The 17020-nt window shown below is 42.4% G+C and overlaps 1 protein-coding gene across 9 annotated transcripts in view; it reads left to right on the top strand.

Annotated features, from left to right (window-relative positions):
• msi2b (musashi RNA-binding protein 2b) overlaps window positions 1-17020 on the top strand; it is a 267667-nt gene that overhangs the window by 230964 nt on the left and 19683 nt on the right. For 7 of the 9 annotated variants that reach the window (XR_013936935.1, XM_080509412.1, XM_080509418.1 and 4 more), the window contains exon 11: window positions 13215-13277. Coding sequence is in view for 8 of the 9 variants with exons in the window: in XM_080509412.1 (XP_080365538.1) it covers window positions 13215-13277 (63 nt within the window). In the remaining variant the exon portion in view is untranslated. Of the gene's footprint in view, window positions 1-13214; window positions 13335-17020 lie in introns of all 9 variants that reach the window. The other 2 variants (XM_080509413.1, XM_080509414.1) reach the window with 1 other exon arrangement.

Genomic DNA, 17020 nt, shown 5'->3' with positions numbered 1-17020 from the left:
CACTTGTTGGTAAATGTAAATACGTGAGACAATTTATGGGTTATTCTCACAAGCACTGTCAAACTCACAAAAAAAAAAAAATTGAACAATGTAATTTCATTAGTTTTTTTCATCATGTGAAAAAAGAAACTGACCATGTGCCTAATTCAAATCGGCGACAAGTGATGCATCATGGGAGTGTTCAGTCGGTTTAAAGGCACAATGCAGAAATCAGATTACAGTAATGAGAAAAATGAAGTGCAGATAAAAATATTTTTGATGACGGTAATATTCTGTTTTGTTAAACACCATAAATATCACTCGCAATCAAAAATTCACACATTTCTGCACAACACTGGGCTTTTGTTTTTTGTTTTTTATCTGAAATTGAAAAGAAAATCAGATAAAGGAATGTGCCCACTTTCCAGTAATGGGAATTGACAATACAGTTTTTTAAATAATCCTGAAAATTTGAATAAATTGATAAAAATGTACATTCTTTATAGAAATGCATTAAATGTTGCTTTCAGAAATTATTACTCGGGACATGTTTAATGAAGCTTCATGAGAATCACACTTATACACGAGAGTATGAACAGCATCTTTTCAATATTTGCTACTATGTATAAACAAATGATGATAATATGCTACCAATCCTTATTAAGACCTAGAAAATTTTAATTGGACATTATAAACGTTCAAATATTTTTTAGGTAGATGAAATAAGAGGAGATCCAATGTTAGTTACTGGAACCGGAGCTCCACCCTGGGATGTGTTGTGCCTTTGTTACTGCACATTTATTGTGTTTTAATCCACATGAGCAGGGTGAGGCATTGGAGGGATAAAGCCCCCCTCCACTCTACACTTCCCCCTTCAGTAAAAAAGAGCATCAACTATATATTGTCTCCTAATTTTAGTTAATTATTGAATATTCATTATTTTCCTATTAAAAGACATCCTTTTTTTACTGCAGATTCAAGCAGTCTATGATATTTGTCTACCGGCTGTTACTTTGAGAGTGGAAGCTATTAGCAGTCACTGCTACTATAACATGTATTCCATTCTTCCATTACATCAGTGCATTTATTCTCATGATTGTTTTTACTAGAAACTTAAAATTTCTGTGTACATTTTTTGATCTTCTACTTATTTCATCTTTATTCTATTTTTATGAAATAAATTACAAATACAAATCAGGTTTAAACACACTGCTATTGATATTGTGACTTTTGTTTGGTGTGCTGTTAAAAAACAAACAACTGTTTGTTACAAACCAAACTATGGTGTATTAGTAATAGAGAGAGAGAGAGAGGAAATCTATATTTATATGTAAAATTGTATCTTGTTGATTAAAAGTTGAGAAAAAGCTGCTAGAACTTCCTGATCAAATAAGCACTGTTCTTGTTGTGCTTTAGTTAATTTCTTTATGTGGGGAATATAATGTAGTTTGGGACACGATGTACAGTCATTATCAGATCTAAAGGCTTCCAAGTATTCAAACGTGTTACATTTCCCATTTGCGTACACATGCTGGCCACGGTTTCCAAGCAGGTGGAAAGAATCACTGGCCTGAGGCTGATGTGGAGCTTACTTGTGCCATGGGTGCATGCAACATTGTCCTCCATAAGACGGATCCCTCTGTTTGTGTTTTTACTGCACTCAGGAGACGGCGGCGCGCACAGCCCCGCTATCAGTGCAGAACAGGTTTCTATTGAACTGGAGTTGCACAGCAGATTGTTCCTCAGATCTTGTGACCATTTCTCTGCAAGCTGGGTGAGCTGTGACCCCAGCAAGTGGTCCCACAGGCCAGAGTGAGTGCTACAGGGCTGGAAGCAGATGGCCCTCCTGATGCCACACTGACTCACAGATTGGCTTTAATTGCCAAGGCTGATCATTAGCCCAATGGGTCTGCGGAGGCCGGCGCACCGCATGAGTCGCGGGCCTTAAAATAGGGCCTGACGATGAGCGTCGTGATCTCACACACTTGGAACGACCATGCGCGACACATCTTGCTCTCGCACCGCTCGGACACTCGGCAACACACGGGCATAAAACTGACACAAAGGCTCTTCAATGCTGCACGAGAAGGCAAAGGTGGTGGAGGGACTACCAGGGGCCTGTGTCTGACTTCCTGTCTGCCTCTCTGACTCACTGTCTCCACAGCAATGCTGACTGCACTCTCGTACACCCAAACACACACACACACACACACACACACACACACAGACAGACACACACAAACGGTCTCTCGAGCTCCCTGGGGCCATGACTCCATTCCCAATGACAGCAGCGAGTGTGCTCCCGTGACGTCAGCGGACAGCACTGTATGTCACACCCTGTCTACTTCAGTGTGTGCGGTCATAAAGCCGCACCGCTCCTACATCAGCTTTGTTCTCCATTAACCACTCTCTGTTTTATGTGCTGTCAGAGGTAAACACTGCCGCATGGATTCAACAGGTGTCGCAGCGCCTCACCGCCGTGTCCCTCAGCACTTTGCGGAAGGGCCGCCGGTTTTGTTTACTGTTGCTCGGTTGTGTGGTTTTATTTTCACTGTGGATGAAGTGCATGCATTCTGATGCGTACAAATCACATTGCACGCTCCCAACCCGGCGCACGTGCATATGCATGTGCGTTTCGGCGGCTGTGCATGAGCACCTGTCTCCGTGGGGGGAAAAAAGAAAAACCTCTACTACTCTCTAAGTGGAAGAGAAGGTTCACCTCATTTGCCCAGGTCTTAACTCACCCCAGGACAGCAGACAACCATCCTCACACACTGAAACAGGCACACAGTCTGCCATAGAGACCCACAGTCTGGGTTCCTGTGGTGGGGAAGATGAGCTGCTGTAAGAGGCAGAGTGGCAACGCTAAAGCTCATTATGTCTCGGCTGTTGAGCTGCCGGTCTCAAAATGAAACTTGAGCTGTCTTGCCTCGTACATGTCTGCCACCTTTGGACACTGCTGGGGACCAGCAGCAGAACAGAAAAGAAGCATAGACGTGGAAGTAAGCAAAGGAGTGTGTGTGTGTGTGTGTGTGTGTGTGTGTGTGTGTGTGTGTGTGTGTGTGTGTGTGTGTGTGTGTGTGTGTGTGTGTGTGTGTGTGTGTGTGTGTGTGTGTGTGTGTGTGTGTGTGTGTGTGTGTGTGTGTGTGTGTGTGTGTGTGTGTGTGTGTGTGAGACCGTGCTCTCTGTCTGCTGCCTGTTGTTTTGATGCCACCCACTGTTTGAGAGCTCCAAGCCAAGTGAGTTGGGTACTTGCTAGAAGTCTACCCAGCTGCCCCCCCCCCTCCTCTCTTTTTATCCATCTACTCCTCCCTCCGGCTGGCGGTGCTAATAGCTCTCCAGTTGCTCAAGTCGACTCTTTTCCTACTGAATGGACATATGCATACATGCACATATACTCACTGCTGTAGTATACAGCCCTCTGCATGCCTCCGCTTTCTGTGCAAACATTGTTTGCAGCTCCAGTGATCAAGTGGAAGCCAGTGTTGCAGTGCTATTTTTGGGTCATGCCACATTTTACCCTGCTTGCCCCTGGTATCTGGAGCAGAGCTAGATTGTGTAACTACAGTGCGTAGAGCCTGGCTAAATATACTGAAACGTGCAAGTGCCCAATTGGAAAATATACTTCTGAAATAGCCTCGACCAAGCTGTTTCTGCTAATGACGGCTATTAGTATGAGAAACATTATTACATTGATTGTTGCTAATTTTGTTTCCAGTGGAAAAGAAGCTCCTGAATTATGTCTATAAATCTATTTAAGCTCAGTGTTTTGAGAAAGCACACCGATCAGTAGAAATGCACCGCCAGATATTTAGCTTGAATGGCAAAATGACACTTAATGCACTCGCTTTCATTTGAGAAAACCTGAAATTACCCCCCTTCATCATTCATCTGTCCCATCCTCTGCCACCCCCAGAACGGGGAGATGGGCATTAAAATGCATAAAAAATTAAGGCTGTTTACTTGGACACTAATGAGAGGAGGCTTAAGTAGTCTGGTTTAATTAGTATGATTGGCTCCATGGGGACCGCACGGGCAGGGCCATAACAACTGATTCACTCAGTGCTCACAGGACCTTTTCATAGTCTCTGAGTGTCAGGAGTGATGTCAGAGGAGATTGGACTGCAGAGACATGTTGCCTTTGCTCATCCCAGGTTGGAAAGGAGCACTGCAGCTAAATGCACTGAAGCAGACCATTACATAAGCACCACTGCAAGGTCAGACATCTGTGTCCTCCCTGTCTGTCTCTCTGTATTTAAGTCACCGTCATAAACTGCCTTCTTAACAATAAGGTTGTGAACCAAGACCTTGTGCCACTCTGAAACCGGTGGTAAAATTTCCACAACCAAAAATGGATTTAAATATTTCTGCCTTATCTGTTCTGGCAGATTTCTCCTCTCTTTTTACTTGTTTTTTTTTTTTGTGCTTCATTGTTTCTCTCTCCATTCCTCCATCTTTAACCGCCTGCTTGTGTGCGTGTGTGTGTGTGTGTGTGTGTGTGTGTGTGCGTGTGTGTGCAGCTGAGAGTTATTTGGAGGCTTGTGAAGAAGCAGAATGTGTTTATATCAGTTCTGCAGCATAGGAGCAGTTTCCTTTCTACTGAAGTGCATGGGAAGGAGTACAAAGACGGGGTCGAAAGTGCGGCTACACTTCAATAAAGAGCCTAGTTTGTCCTCTTTGATGCTATGCTGCCACGTACTTCAGCTACAAAGAAACAGTGCTCTTGTCCCTGAGAACTAAAGAAAAAGACATCGAGCTTTTCCTGAGCCCCCAACATCACAACATCACAGTAGCTCACGCAGTACACAGCTGCACCAATACGTCTGTTCCTTACTCCTCATGTAGGATTGACTAATGTTAAAAGTGTGTGCCGCGAATACTCCTGTGCAATGCAGATACTGAGTTCTGCAATTTATTATGACAGTTTTGACAGATATCACCGCGAGTATGGAGACCGCTCTTCCGCTGAAGGGCCTCGGGTTGAGCCCCCTCGTCAGCAAGAATCCGCCCTGCTGAAGTGTCCTTAAGCAAATCACTTAGTCCGTCATAGCAGCTCCAGTGAGGCTGTAGCTCAGCCACACCTCACCTCTGACCTTCCTGGGAAGAGTGGGGGGGGGGGGGGGGATTTCCCTACAGGAATCACATCATATGTTTCCCATGTGGGCGCTATAGTGTGCACAGACGCTCTGTTTTCATCGGCTTTAAATTCAGAAAACACTGTCCCAGACTTTTTTTTTTTAGACCTTCCTGGTGCCAGTGACTGAGGCGACGTGATTTCAAGTGTCAAACCAATTTTAGTACACAGTGCAATACTGCTACATACAGAAAACCGAATGTGTCTGGTTGCTGTTTGTGTTTCTCATAGATGAAACTGGACTAAATATACTGTATCTCCTTCCAGGCCTCATCATTTTCTTCAAAAGGTATAAGATACGTGTGCAATCACCACCATAAAGCCGGGCTTTGCCGACTCGCTCTACCTCTGCAATTGAGTTTTTTTTCTCTCCCAATCAGGAGCCACCAGGTGTTAATAGCAAAGGATCAGTGTGCCAAATAGTTTCATTAAATACAGAAACGGGTACCCTTTGTTTAAAGAAGAAGAAGAAATCAACAGCTTGGATACAGAGACACACACACACACAACCACACTGACCAACATGTGCACATCCAGACGTTCATCATGTGTGACCTTATCACAGAGCAACAGAAAATAGACTATTCTTATCATACTTTGCAGGACTCGTGTTCCTGGTGTTGAAATCCCCCCCCCCCAAAAAAAAACATTTGCAAAGTGTGTAAAATGTTCATAAAAATTCATAAAAGATTTGTGTTTGCTTTAAGCCATCTCTGAAGTCAAAAAGAATAAGAAAAGACAGACCTTTCTTCCTGAACCTCTTGGATCTCCGGTCGATACAAAAATCGGGAATACATAAATAAAGTGCTGGGAGGTGCAGCATCCAACTGCAAAAATCTTCATGAAAACAGGATGCACTCGTCTGTGATCAGAATAAAACCACATTTTATTCACAGTAGGATATGAACGCATAGTATAAGAAGAAAGAACTTGTTTCTTTTTACATTTTACTTTTTCATTGGACACCTCATGTTTAATCTATGACATTTTAGAATATTTGGGACAGCAGCAAAATATGATCTTTAAAGAAATGGTTGAAGAAATATAGCTCAAAACTATTTAATTGGCAAGAGGTTAGTAATAAGATATTGAAGTTTGTATATACTGTATATTGTTTTCTAAGGTGCAACTATTCTACCAATATGAGCATCTGCTACCGTATTCAAGGAAAAATCTTTAAAGAAAATGTAGCCGGCTAATGACAACTTGCGGTAAAGTCAAGTGGTTAGCTGCTGAAAAAAGGAGTGTATTAAATAAAGCATTACATTTGGATTTAATTTATTTTAGAAACCAGTAGTACGTCTTTGCATCATTAAACAAATCATTGACATGGGGAAAAAAAAAAACCTGAATAATCCTCACAGCTTCGTCTTTCTGTATATTTTCATTGCAACTGTGCATTGAAATTGAGATGTTTATTATGCATTATTGATGAGACTATATACATTACTATTAGGGCTGAACCTTTTCATAAATCCAGCGCTCATACGTGTGCTGAACTCCATATGGATCGCAGGAAAAACTATGAGTTATGACACAGTCAGTTTAGCAGGTGATGTAAACAGCTGTTAAAGTACCCATTATGTCAGTTTGATTTTCAGTAACAGTAATAATGACACTGCAATGGCCCAGTGAGCGACGGTTCAATCCAAGGCCTTTACATTATACAGTCATTCACAGCGAAGCTGCTTGAAATTGATATGTGGCTGTGTTGTTAAAACGAGCACTTCAGGAATAGTTTTGATTTACAGAAGGTCACAGTGTAACACAACAAAAGATTAAAATGTCAGTGCGGCTGAAGTTTCGCAGCATCATGGTGTTAATGCTCATTTACCTGTTTAATTATTTCTGTGTTTTTGCATCCTCTCTGCTCTGGCCATTTTGTTGAAACCTTGGCATCCTGTTCTCTGTGTGACCTTTGTGGCGCGTGCACTGAATCCAAAATGTGAAAGAAAACAGACACACACACACACACTCACAGCAAAGATTAATTTGAATGATTGACAAGCAACCCAGCTCTGTTAATCAAGTTATGCTTACTCTGATTAGGAGCCTAATGTGAGTAAGATAACCTGGTTAAGGTGTTTACATGAGAGTTGCAATAATATGCGTATTGCATTAGTCTGGTTATAATTGAATTATTGGTGTGCATGTAAATGCTCTTTCTCTCTCCCTGGCTCATTTCCAGACGCCAGTGTGTGTATTTTATTTGAGAGGAAGTCGCTGTGTGTACTGTAGGTCTCCGCTGATCAGAGGAGAGGTGAGACATGAGCACGTGTGCAGCAGTTCATATGAAAGCCACCTGGCTCTCTCCAGCTCTGTGATTTATGCCTTTGATAACAACAACCCAGAGATGCTTTCAACAACAACAAAGTAGTACTGAAGGATGACAACAATGGGACACTTGTCAGTCTGCAGATGAAAAGATGTCTTGCGAGGTGGCTGTCTCTTTTGTAACTTTGATAAATATTTCCATGCTTTGTTTTGTTTATTTGTCTCTGTTTCTCTATATCTTATCAAAGGTTATTGATGAGGCAAAATGTGAAGTGGAGTCAGTTTTCCATCTCAGACAGGATGCCTCCTTCATGCCATGCGGGATGACGGCAGTGTGCTTGACTGCCTCCGCTATGACTGATCAACAAACTTATTTCCGCCGGCTTGTCCTTCCTAATGTCGTACAGTGACAGAAAATAACACATATCTCAGAGTCTATTCCCTGGGATTTTTCAGTGGTTCATCCTCAGATATTTCATGATATAATATGAGCTGGTAAATCACACAGGGCCTGTACCATTACTGTAAACCGCTGTCTATCTCTGACAGACCTGCTGGGTTGGATGACTCTTTACAAAACTACAAATAATGTCAGTTGTAAATGAGTTGAATTAGAAATATAAAAACCACACACCCAAATACCATACATGACAGTTGCACACTTCAAAAAGCTTTCGGATATTTCGAATTGAAAGCATCTAACCAGGAGAAGAGTTGCACATTTAACAATAATATTTTTAATTGTGTTTTTTAGACACATGAATTGCTGCATGTCGTCATGACTGAGGGTGGCCATCAGGCCTCTGGTGTAGAAAGAAAAAAAGTAATATTTTTTTATAGGAGGGTTAGAACAAGAATACATTAAACAGCAGTTAAAAGCAGACATTACATCAACAGCTGTTTTAGGTTTTGCTTCACATTCTCACTTTTTCTTCAAATATGTGAGTTGTAGTAACTCAATAACTGTCTGACAGATGGGGTTTGCATGTTGTTCCAGTGACTGACAGAGTTTCCCCTTGGTGCTCCCGATTCCTCCAACAATCCAAAGAAATGCTTGTCAGGGTAATTGATAGTTATATATTGACTTGAGGTGTGTTTTTTGGGGGGTTTTTGCCATTGTGCTGGCCTTTTAATTTGCCCTGTGATGGACTGGCAACCTCTCTGCTTCTCCTCCTCCGCTGGCAGCGATGGACTCCATTATTGCAGTTTAAACAAGTGCAAGGCTATTTTCTCTGCTGCTGTACAAATTAAAGTACAACTTAGACCTACTAATCAATAATTTACTGCTTTCAGAGGGACCATTCTTCAACATAAATACTTCTCAGAGCCAATTTAGTTGTGTTGCTACATTTTTTTTTGTTTGTTATTTCTTTACTTTAAAATGATATTGTAATTAAAAAGTAGTTCTTCTGAAGAAGTAGAATATGTTTAACCATGACAATGTATCTGTAAAAAAAAAAAAAAAAACAACTTAATGTTAATTCGGAGTGCTTCATGGTTGTGTTTTTTTAATTATTTTGAAATGAATTGACATCAGTACATTGTTCACTCCCCTCGCTTTGTCTCGCTCTCCTCTGCTTTGCTGTTCATCTGTTTCACTCACCGTGTCTGGCCCAAGAATTGACTGTAACTGCGGGTTGAAAGACTTGTTCACGCAGCTTTTCCTCACACCGAGTCATTGTGACCAGCAGCTTAGCGTGAAAACTCGCTAGCCACCAGGTTAACCCTGGTCAGCTGCTCCCAATACGGAATATTATGAGCCGGTTTTCTACATTTTCTATATTTTCCCCCAATTGTGCTTTCTTGATTAAGTTTATTCGAAGTTCGCATTAAAACTGAATCTTGACTGTATTTTTTTTAAAACCCCACTGGCCTTTACTTTTCCAAAGATAAATCAAATCTGGATATATTTGAACCATATGGCCTCCATAGAAAGATCCACCGTCCCTGGGCTCCTGCTGTGCATTAGACATTTGACAGTCTTCTTATAGCAGAAATGAGGAGAGTGCTCTGTGACTGATGGAGCTCCTTTGTCAATGACAGAGGAGCTGCTGCTGGCAGTTTTGGGCCAAAGAACAGTACAGATTACATTAACATCAGTCAAGCTGTTGTCAGAGTAGTAGGACATAAATAGGCCCTTATTGATGCATAATGCAGCAACTTTTCATTGTGACATTTTCTGAGTAATAGGATCAGAAAGTGAGTCTGTGATTTTTCCATGGTGGTTGGCAAAATAGATATGCAGCAACATATCAAAAAAGTTGGATATTACATTGAGAGCTTTAACTTTTTATTTGCATCAAATGTGAAAAAAAAAATCAAGATGAACATGGAGGTCGGTATGTTGTTTGAGCCCGTGTGAATCCGACTTGTAGTTTTATGCCTAAAAGGCAATCGATGCAGCTGCGGAGAAGCATAAAAACATCATTAGTAGTCGTGATAGGGGCGAGAATTAGACTGACCATCCACACCATCTCGCTTTCTCTTCTTTGCTGAATATCATCTTGCTCTTAAAGTGCTTTGACAGTTTTGTAATAGAGAAAACAAAGCTTTTTGACCCAGTCTGGCACCAGCGAAAATCCCAGGAAACCTTGACACAAAAATTGCACCGTGCGGTTTGATCGCCACTGACACTGCCCCTACTGTGTTTCTCCTCCTACTTCAGTGCAGTCAGGTTCACACAGACTTAGAAAATACAGGTGCAGGTAGGAAAAGAGCCGGTATGCACCTTAGAAAAATGCCACTTTACAGTCATAAAGCGCAAGTATGTGTTGTGTACTGTCATGAAAATAGCGCTTTGTGTGCTCTGGAGCCACACATTTGTTTTGCTCCTTCAGCAAAAAACTGATGATTCTACGAATTCAAACGTTGTTTGCTGTTTGGCGAGTTACTTCAGCTGAAAGTTTATTTCAAGCTTGGGAAGGATGTGTATACAGTTCAAGCATCGATTTCTAAATGTCAGTTAAAGTTGAACTTATTGTCAAAGCAAACGATTTCGGTGATTTAAATTGATCTTTTTTCACTGAGAATATTTCAATTAAAATGATACTTTTTTCCGCTTTGGAGGATGGCGTGCGTGTGACTCCTTTTGAGGGTCATCACTCTTTGGGTCTAATCTTTCTTCCGTTCTGTGCGCACTCCCGAAGAATGCAGAATTTTCTGTGCTTACGGGCTCCAAGAACGAAAGCTGAGGACAGTTCCCCGGAGTCCGGACACCAAGGCCCCCGGGCCTCCACAGCTCATAAACAGATGTGTCCTTGTCCCCAGCCAAGCGCAGCCACTCAAGTGGCAAAGCAGGGGCCCAATAATTGTGAAGAATTGAAAGCTAAATATTGGCTTTATCTCCTCAGTAATAAAAGGGCCATGAAATTGATTTAATGCTGCAGCGCTTCTCTTGGGTGGCTTCTTACAGCGTGAGCACAAAACAATGAGCAGCAGCCATCTATTAATTAACCCACCTAATCCTGCAAAGTTAATCTCTCACCACAACTTTGCCCCGCAACTAACTTCCAAGCCACTGGGTCTATTGGGGGTGTCATGACAATGGCAGTGAGGGGAAGATGGATTCAGCACTTAAGAAAAAGGAGCATTGGGGTGGGGGGGGGGGGGGGGGGGGGGGGTGGAGAGTGCGTGAAACACTTCCACACAGCAATCGTGGGGATGGAGTAAGTGGAAATGCAGGGGTGCATGGCCGTCATTAGCATAGTATCAGAGTTGATTTGTGTTTTTGTGAAAAGAGGCGGAGAATATCATCTGAAGCTGGTGAAATGTGTTTCCCTCGCGGCGCGGGCTCCAGCAGCATAAACCCGCTTGATTTTAGTTTGCCTTTTTGTCGTCTTTTGTGTGTTATTTTCCCTCCCTGTCACCAAGCTACCTCAGTCTCTTATTCTCTCCTGAGCCGTTAGATGGTTTGGTGGGTGGGGGGGGGGGGGGTGAAAGTGGCATTTCTTTCTCTTCTTTGCCAGCCTGCCAGTCGCAGCATGATGGCACCTCACACCCAACACGCACATTCATGGCCATATTGTGTCGACAGAGTTGTGAATTACCTCCTTCTCGGCCGGCTGATGAAAAGCTATGTGTTTTTCTCTTTGGCTGCGGCTCGTCTGACCCTGCCCTCTCACCTCCTCCCGGCTCCCCCCTCCCCTCCCACGTCTCATCAGTCTTTTGTGCGAGCCGCTCTTGGTGGAATAGCTGTACAAGGCTGGCTCAGAAAATAGGTCACCCGCTGGTGCTCCTCTCACCTCCATAGCATAAAGAAAAAAAAAAAAAAATCCTCCAAGGTGTGCTGTGCCATTTTGTATTGTCTAAACCGCGGTCTCCAGAATATGGCCAGGAAAGTAGAGGAAGCACATACGCCCAACCGGGAATTTAAAAATGGAGAAAAGCTCCAATTGAGGAAATTTGAAGATTTTTTTTTTTTTTTCTTTTGCTCGTGAGGAAAGCATTTCCTGTGGAGATAATTTTAGGAGGCTGATTAGGCATAGACGTGTTGAGCCCAGAGTGAAGAATCTCATCACCACCACTAATGACATGCCATTCCTGTGCTGAGAGAGGAGCCCGGGCCCTGGGCATGGACTAGCCTCTGTCAGCCACCTCTAGCTACTGTGTTCATTAAGGCCAACAATGTAATTACAATTCACAGATACTGTGTTGGCTTAATTACAGCCTGATTATAAGGCTGATATTTGCTGGAATATGCAGGCTCTTTAATATTACATTCGTATTATCATGAAATTAAAGCCTTTATTTTATTAGTGTATCATAAACTGACAATTTGGACAGATTTATGAAATGCGTATATAGACATACTTAAAAGCCTCGAGCGTCAGAAGTCTCAGCGTTGGAGTACTATGACTGTTTATACAAGCATGTTTACAGAAGAAGAAGCAAACACAAGAGACTTGTTCAGTCTTCTCATAAGCTCACAGATGGAAATCTCCTCTGAGTGACAAATCATCCAACAGATGCCTCCATCTGATTGTGGGAAATATATATATATTTTTCCCCCCCGTCGTATATCTTCCACCTGAATAGCCTACGAAAAAAATGTGGAATGCATTACAGTGGATTATTGTGAATCCATAGAAAGTCACCGTAATTGGGAGCACTCCCAAACAAAATGCAGGGACTGTCCCCAGAGGTGGGGCTATTATGCCCATGTCTGTGCAGCTCAGAAGTGGCTATAATCTTTTATCCAAAGCATGTGACATGAACACCCCTAGAGCCAAATTCTTTCACTAATATAATCAGGGACTTAGTGGATTGCAAACCCACTCAAATTCAGTTTACTCACAGTTTTTTACTATAGATGAATTCAAACTAGAGGACGATGTACTCTGTGGAAGATCACTAATTGCGTGTATTTGCTTTCATTCATGGATTGTTGTATTGTACATTTTGTTTTTGAGATTCTTCTGAGCATTGAAAGAATTTCTCCAGAACAAGAGATCCTGTAAAAATTTTCCTTTTATCAAACACATTCTGGACTTCTGTTCCTATTTAGTTGTAATCTCTGGATTAATCACTTATCTGTTATTGTTTTAAACATCTGTATTTTATCTGCCTAACGCGCCGTGAGTTGCTCGTGGCTATCGCTTCATCTCCGCGTGTGGATCAGTGGATCTGCGGGGTTTTGAATATCACAGTCGGTTCTGTAGGAGTCTGCTGATAGATGTCGCCCTGACATGAGCCCCCCCGTCTTTGACAGCTATAGTTTTCATCCCGTAGCTCAGCGCCGGTATCAACACTCTCCTGTAGCTCTGGGACGTTACTCATCCATGTGCAGGAAGTGATGTGCGTGTGTATATGTGTGTGTATGTGCCTGCAGGCTTCCCAGCGACGGCATATGGACCGGTGGCGGCAGCGGCAGTAGCAGCAGCGCGTGGCTCAGGTAGGGGGGCCCGTGGAAGAGGCGGCTACTTGGCGTACCCACAGAGCACAGGGCCAGGTAAACGCTCTGTCCATGTTCTGTGTGGCTGCTGCTCTCTTCAACTTCTCCTGCTCTGCTTCTCCCCATAGACATAGCCCCCTCGAGCCCCCACTCACACACATTTCTAGTTCAGAACGGGCGTGTGGCAAAAATACACATCTGTATTTATACATCCTCCGTATGCATTCCTAAATCTCTTAAAGGCATAATCTGCCATTTAAGACCCACTGAGGAACATTTTATCGACATTTCCCAGCCCGCAGGGATCCCCAAAACATAAACCACAACAGAACCGCTCTTGCAACCAAAGATTCTCAAATGGTTTTTAAAAGGGCTGATGGGATCCAGCCAAAGTTAGAGGGATTAAAATACAAATTAGCCCCAGTCGTGATAATGTAACCCTGTTTACATAGAGAGACGAGGGGGGAAAAAAATCTTTAGAAAATCTTAGTGAGACGTACTTTCTGAAGCACGGTCTTGATGAAATGAGGATCCGAGGTCAAAAACATTTCAGATTGAAGCTTTTGACATGGAAAAGACACACTCAGGCTTCCTTGGCTGCTCAGAGCGCCAATCAGATGGAAGATTGTAAAAGTAGACTTTGCTCTTTGTACTCTTAAAATAAGTATTTTTTTTGCTTAAACTGTCAGAATTAATATATCTCCTTGATGTGTTGTCATTACTATCCATAAATAATATCGTTTTTAATGCAGCGTTTTAATTTAATGGTGGATTATCTGTAGATGTGTAGATGGCTTCGATGGTGTGCCAAGCACTCAGTTGACACCATAGTGAACCACAATTTTCTTTTTCCTACCGTCATCTTTAACCTTCACACGTGTTCCCATCTATCTGATATGATCTAATTATTTTTCAAGTGGAAGCAATGATATAAAAATCCTCATATGCATGCAATTAAATAGCATTTTTTCACGATTATTTTTTCAAGTGCATATTATTGCTCATATTTAAGTACAACTCACACCGTGTAGCTAATTTGCTACTTTTAAAAGCTTGAGTCACCACTGAGTTCACCCATAATTTGGAAAGATCTTCAAACCTTTTGATCTGCAAAAGGTTATTCTTTCAACAGAGAAATTTCTTGCTTTGTAGATTCTTTTTTTTACTATACTTTGTGATTGTCTGAGAAATGTGTTTTAAATATAGATCTGTTACAATAGAGACATGGAATCAAATGCCTGCGTTTGATTAACAGTAACTAGTACTTTGAGTAGTTTCAGAGAAAAGTAGCTTTATCCACATGTTTTGTTTGATATCATTACTTCCACTTGTAATTGAGTACTTTTTAGGCAAAGTAACATCAGTTATTTTTGACTTCACCTCTGATTATTTGCGAGTGGAAGCTTCTTAAACATTGGATGCCTTTCTAATCACTGTCATGTCGTTCCTGCACTAAATTTGGGCTTATTCGGTTGTTGCTCTCTAAGTAAACACAGATGTTTTTGGGGGGGTTTTTTTTAAATTAAATGAAAGAAAATAGAAAGATTAGTCTGTGCCTCTGTGGTGTGCCTGTTGAGATCAGCTTAAACTACACACACTAGTAAAACAGACAGTACACATCCCACTCACACACACATGCAAACGTCTGCCAAGAGATTTGTACCAAAAAACAGGATGCAAGTTTCTTTCTGTCTCAAACAGCATTGATCAACTTGTCTGCTTCATTTAGGCATCCTGCTTTTTTTCCCCACCTCGTACAACTGTAGATCTTTCAATAGCTGTCAATAATAGCTCCCCTGACTGAACACACTGCCTGTAGGCTTTAGGGAAGAGTTGTCTCTCCTAATCAGAGACACTGTTAGAAGCTTGTTGGTGAAAATGTGTTTTAATTGTAACTCAGATGTTGTGTAGTGTGTGTGTATGTGTGTGCGTGTATGTGTGCGTGTGCAGCGGCTCACGGATGCAAAGTCAGGAGACAATTGCTGTTGGATGTCACGTGACGTGAATTGCACCAAACACACACACACACACACACACACACACACACACACACACACACACACACACACACACACACACACACACACACACACACACACACACACAGCGACAGTGCAAGTGGCTGCAGCGTATGCACACGACCTGCACAAGTACAGACAAACAAATTTCACCCTCTCGTCCATATTTGAGTTTAATTCAAATCAACAGAGGGAACACTGGAAGCCAATCAGGTGCTCTTTCTTTCACATCAGGCTATTTGATTTTGCATTTTCAAAACAAACAATTTGCCCAACAATTGCAACGAACATCAGTAAGAAGCAGGAATGTTGATTTGGGGTTAGAGGCAGGCAGGAAGCAGGAGCCGTGATGGCAGCCATTATGTACAGTTTAATTCTGACAGCTGCAAATGGAAGGGAGACAAGCAAATGATTATGAACAGGGTCTGCGAGGAGGGGTGTTGGAGTGGAAAACGGTGACATCATGGGCCCGTTTTAGAGGGCTTAAACAGCCGCCAGCCATGAGAATATCACTCAAAGAAATCTCCATGCTTCGTCATGGAAAAGCAAGCACATAGATCGATAGCAGCAACGTAGTCTGATGTGTCATTTTCCCGGGCTCATAAAACGTCTGTAGTTTATTCCTGAATTCAGCTGTATCCTGTGCTACTTGTTTTCACTCATGAACTGCTGTGAACACTTGGAAAAGCCTCACCGGTGCATTTCTGTAACTTGTGACTTTAAGACAGCCACAAAAGAGATGTGAGGGATGATTTAGTTGCCATTTGAAGGGATGTTAATAACATCCTGCATGGATTAATGTGTTGAGTGGGCTTCTTCTCCACACAGACAGAGACCAAACAGAGGACACAGATTGTTTAAGCTTGACCTTCCTCTCCGTGTATCGTCTGGGGATGTGGCTGCATCTCGGCCCCCATCTTACGGTTTAATTTGCTGCACAATTCGGCTCAGTGTCAGCTCAGAAATGGCAATTCTGTCTCTTTTACTTTTTTGCTAAATTCTCTAATTTTAGTGCGGAGAAGGATTTCTTTTTTTTTGTTGTGGAGGGTGGAAAAAAAGGGAAGGAGCCTTATGGATGACGTCAGGGTGGATTCTTTGTGCTTTGACTCCACCTACAGTTCCCATAGAGCACCACATACTGTAGGTACGTTTGTCTACTCTGACCCACTAGCAGAAAAGCAGGGGTGGTAGGATGTCAGCCTCACGGAAAACCACAGACGTCAGCGAGAAGAAAAGAAAAAAAAAAAAAAAACAAACATAATAAACAGCCCAAGATGTATGCTGAATATTCACAGAAACCTTGTTGTGGAGATAAAGGCTTTGTGTGTGTACAGTGGGGCTTTGTCAGACTCAAACACACACATGCATATACATACTCACACACACACACACACACACACACACACACACACACACACACACACACACACACAATATGTCGTGAATGTGGAAGACATTTTCCATCAGTGACAGAGGGCACTTTCACCCTACTCCTAATGCTCAACAGACAAAATGACAGCATGCTGACTCTCCGCTCTGTGACAGACCACCGCTGATGACAAGGTGCATTTTGGACCTCTCACTGTGGCCTGCTCATCAGAGGAAACTACCACAGCAGCGTCTCTACTTGTATACCCAACAACACGAGTCCAGGGCGCCCACTGCTATCTCTCATCTCATTGCTGAGTTTTACTTTTGCAGAATTAAACTGCGAGCAACGTCCGC

The sequence above is a fragment of the Blennius ocellaris genome, assembly GCF_963422515.1.
Source record: "Blennius ocellaris genome assembly, chromosome: 14".
NCBI classification, from domain to species: domain Eukaryota; kingdom Metazoa; phylum Chordata; class Actinopteri; order Blenniiformes; family Blenniidae; genus Blennius; species Blennius ocellaris.
Note: the sequence above shows the minus strand (reverse complement) of the source record. Positions and strands in the feature narration are given on the sequence as shown.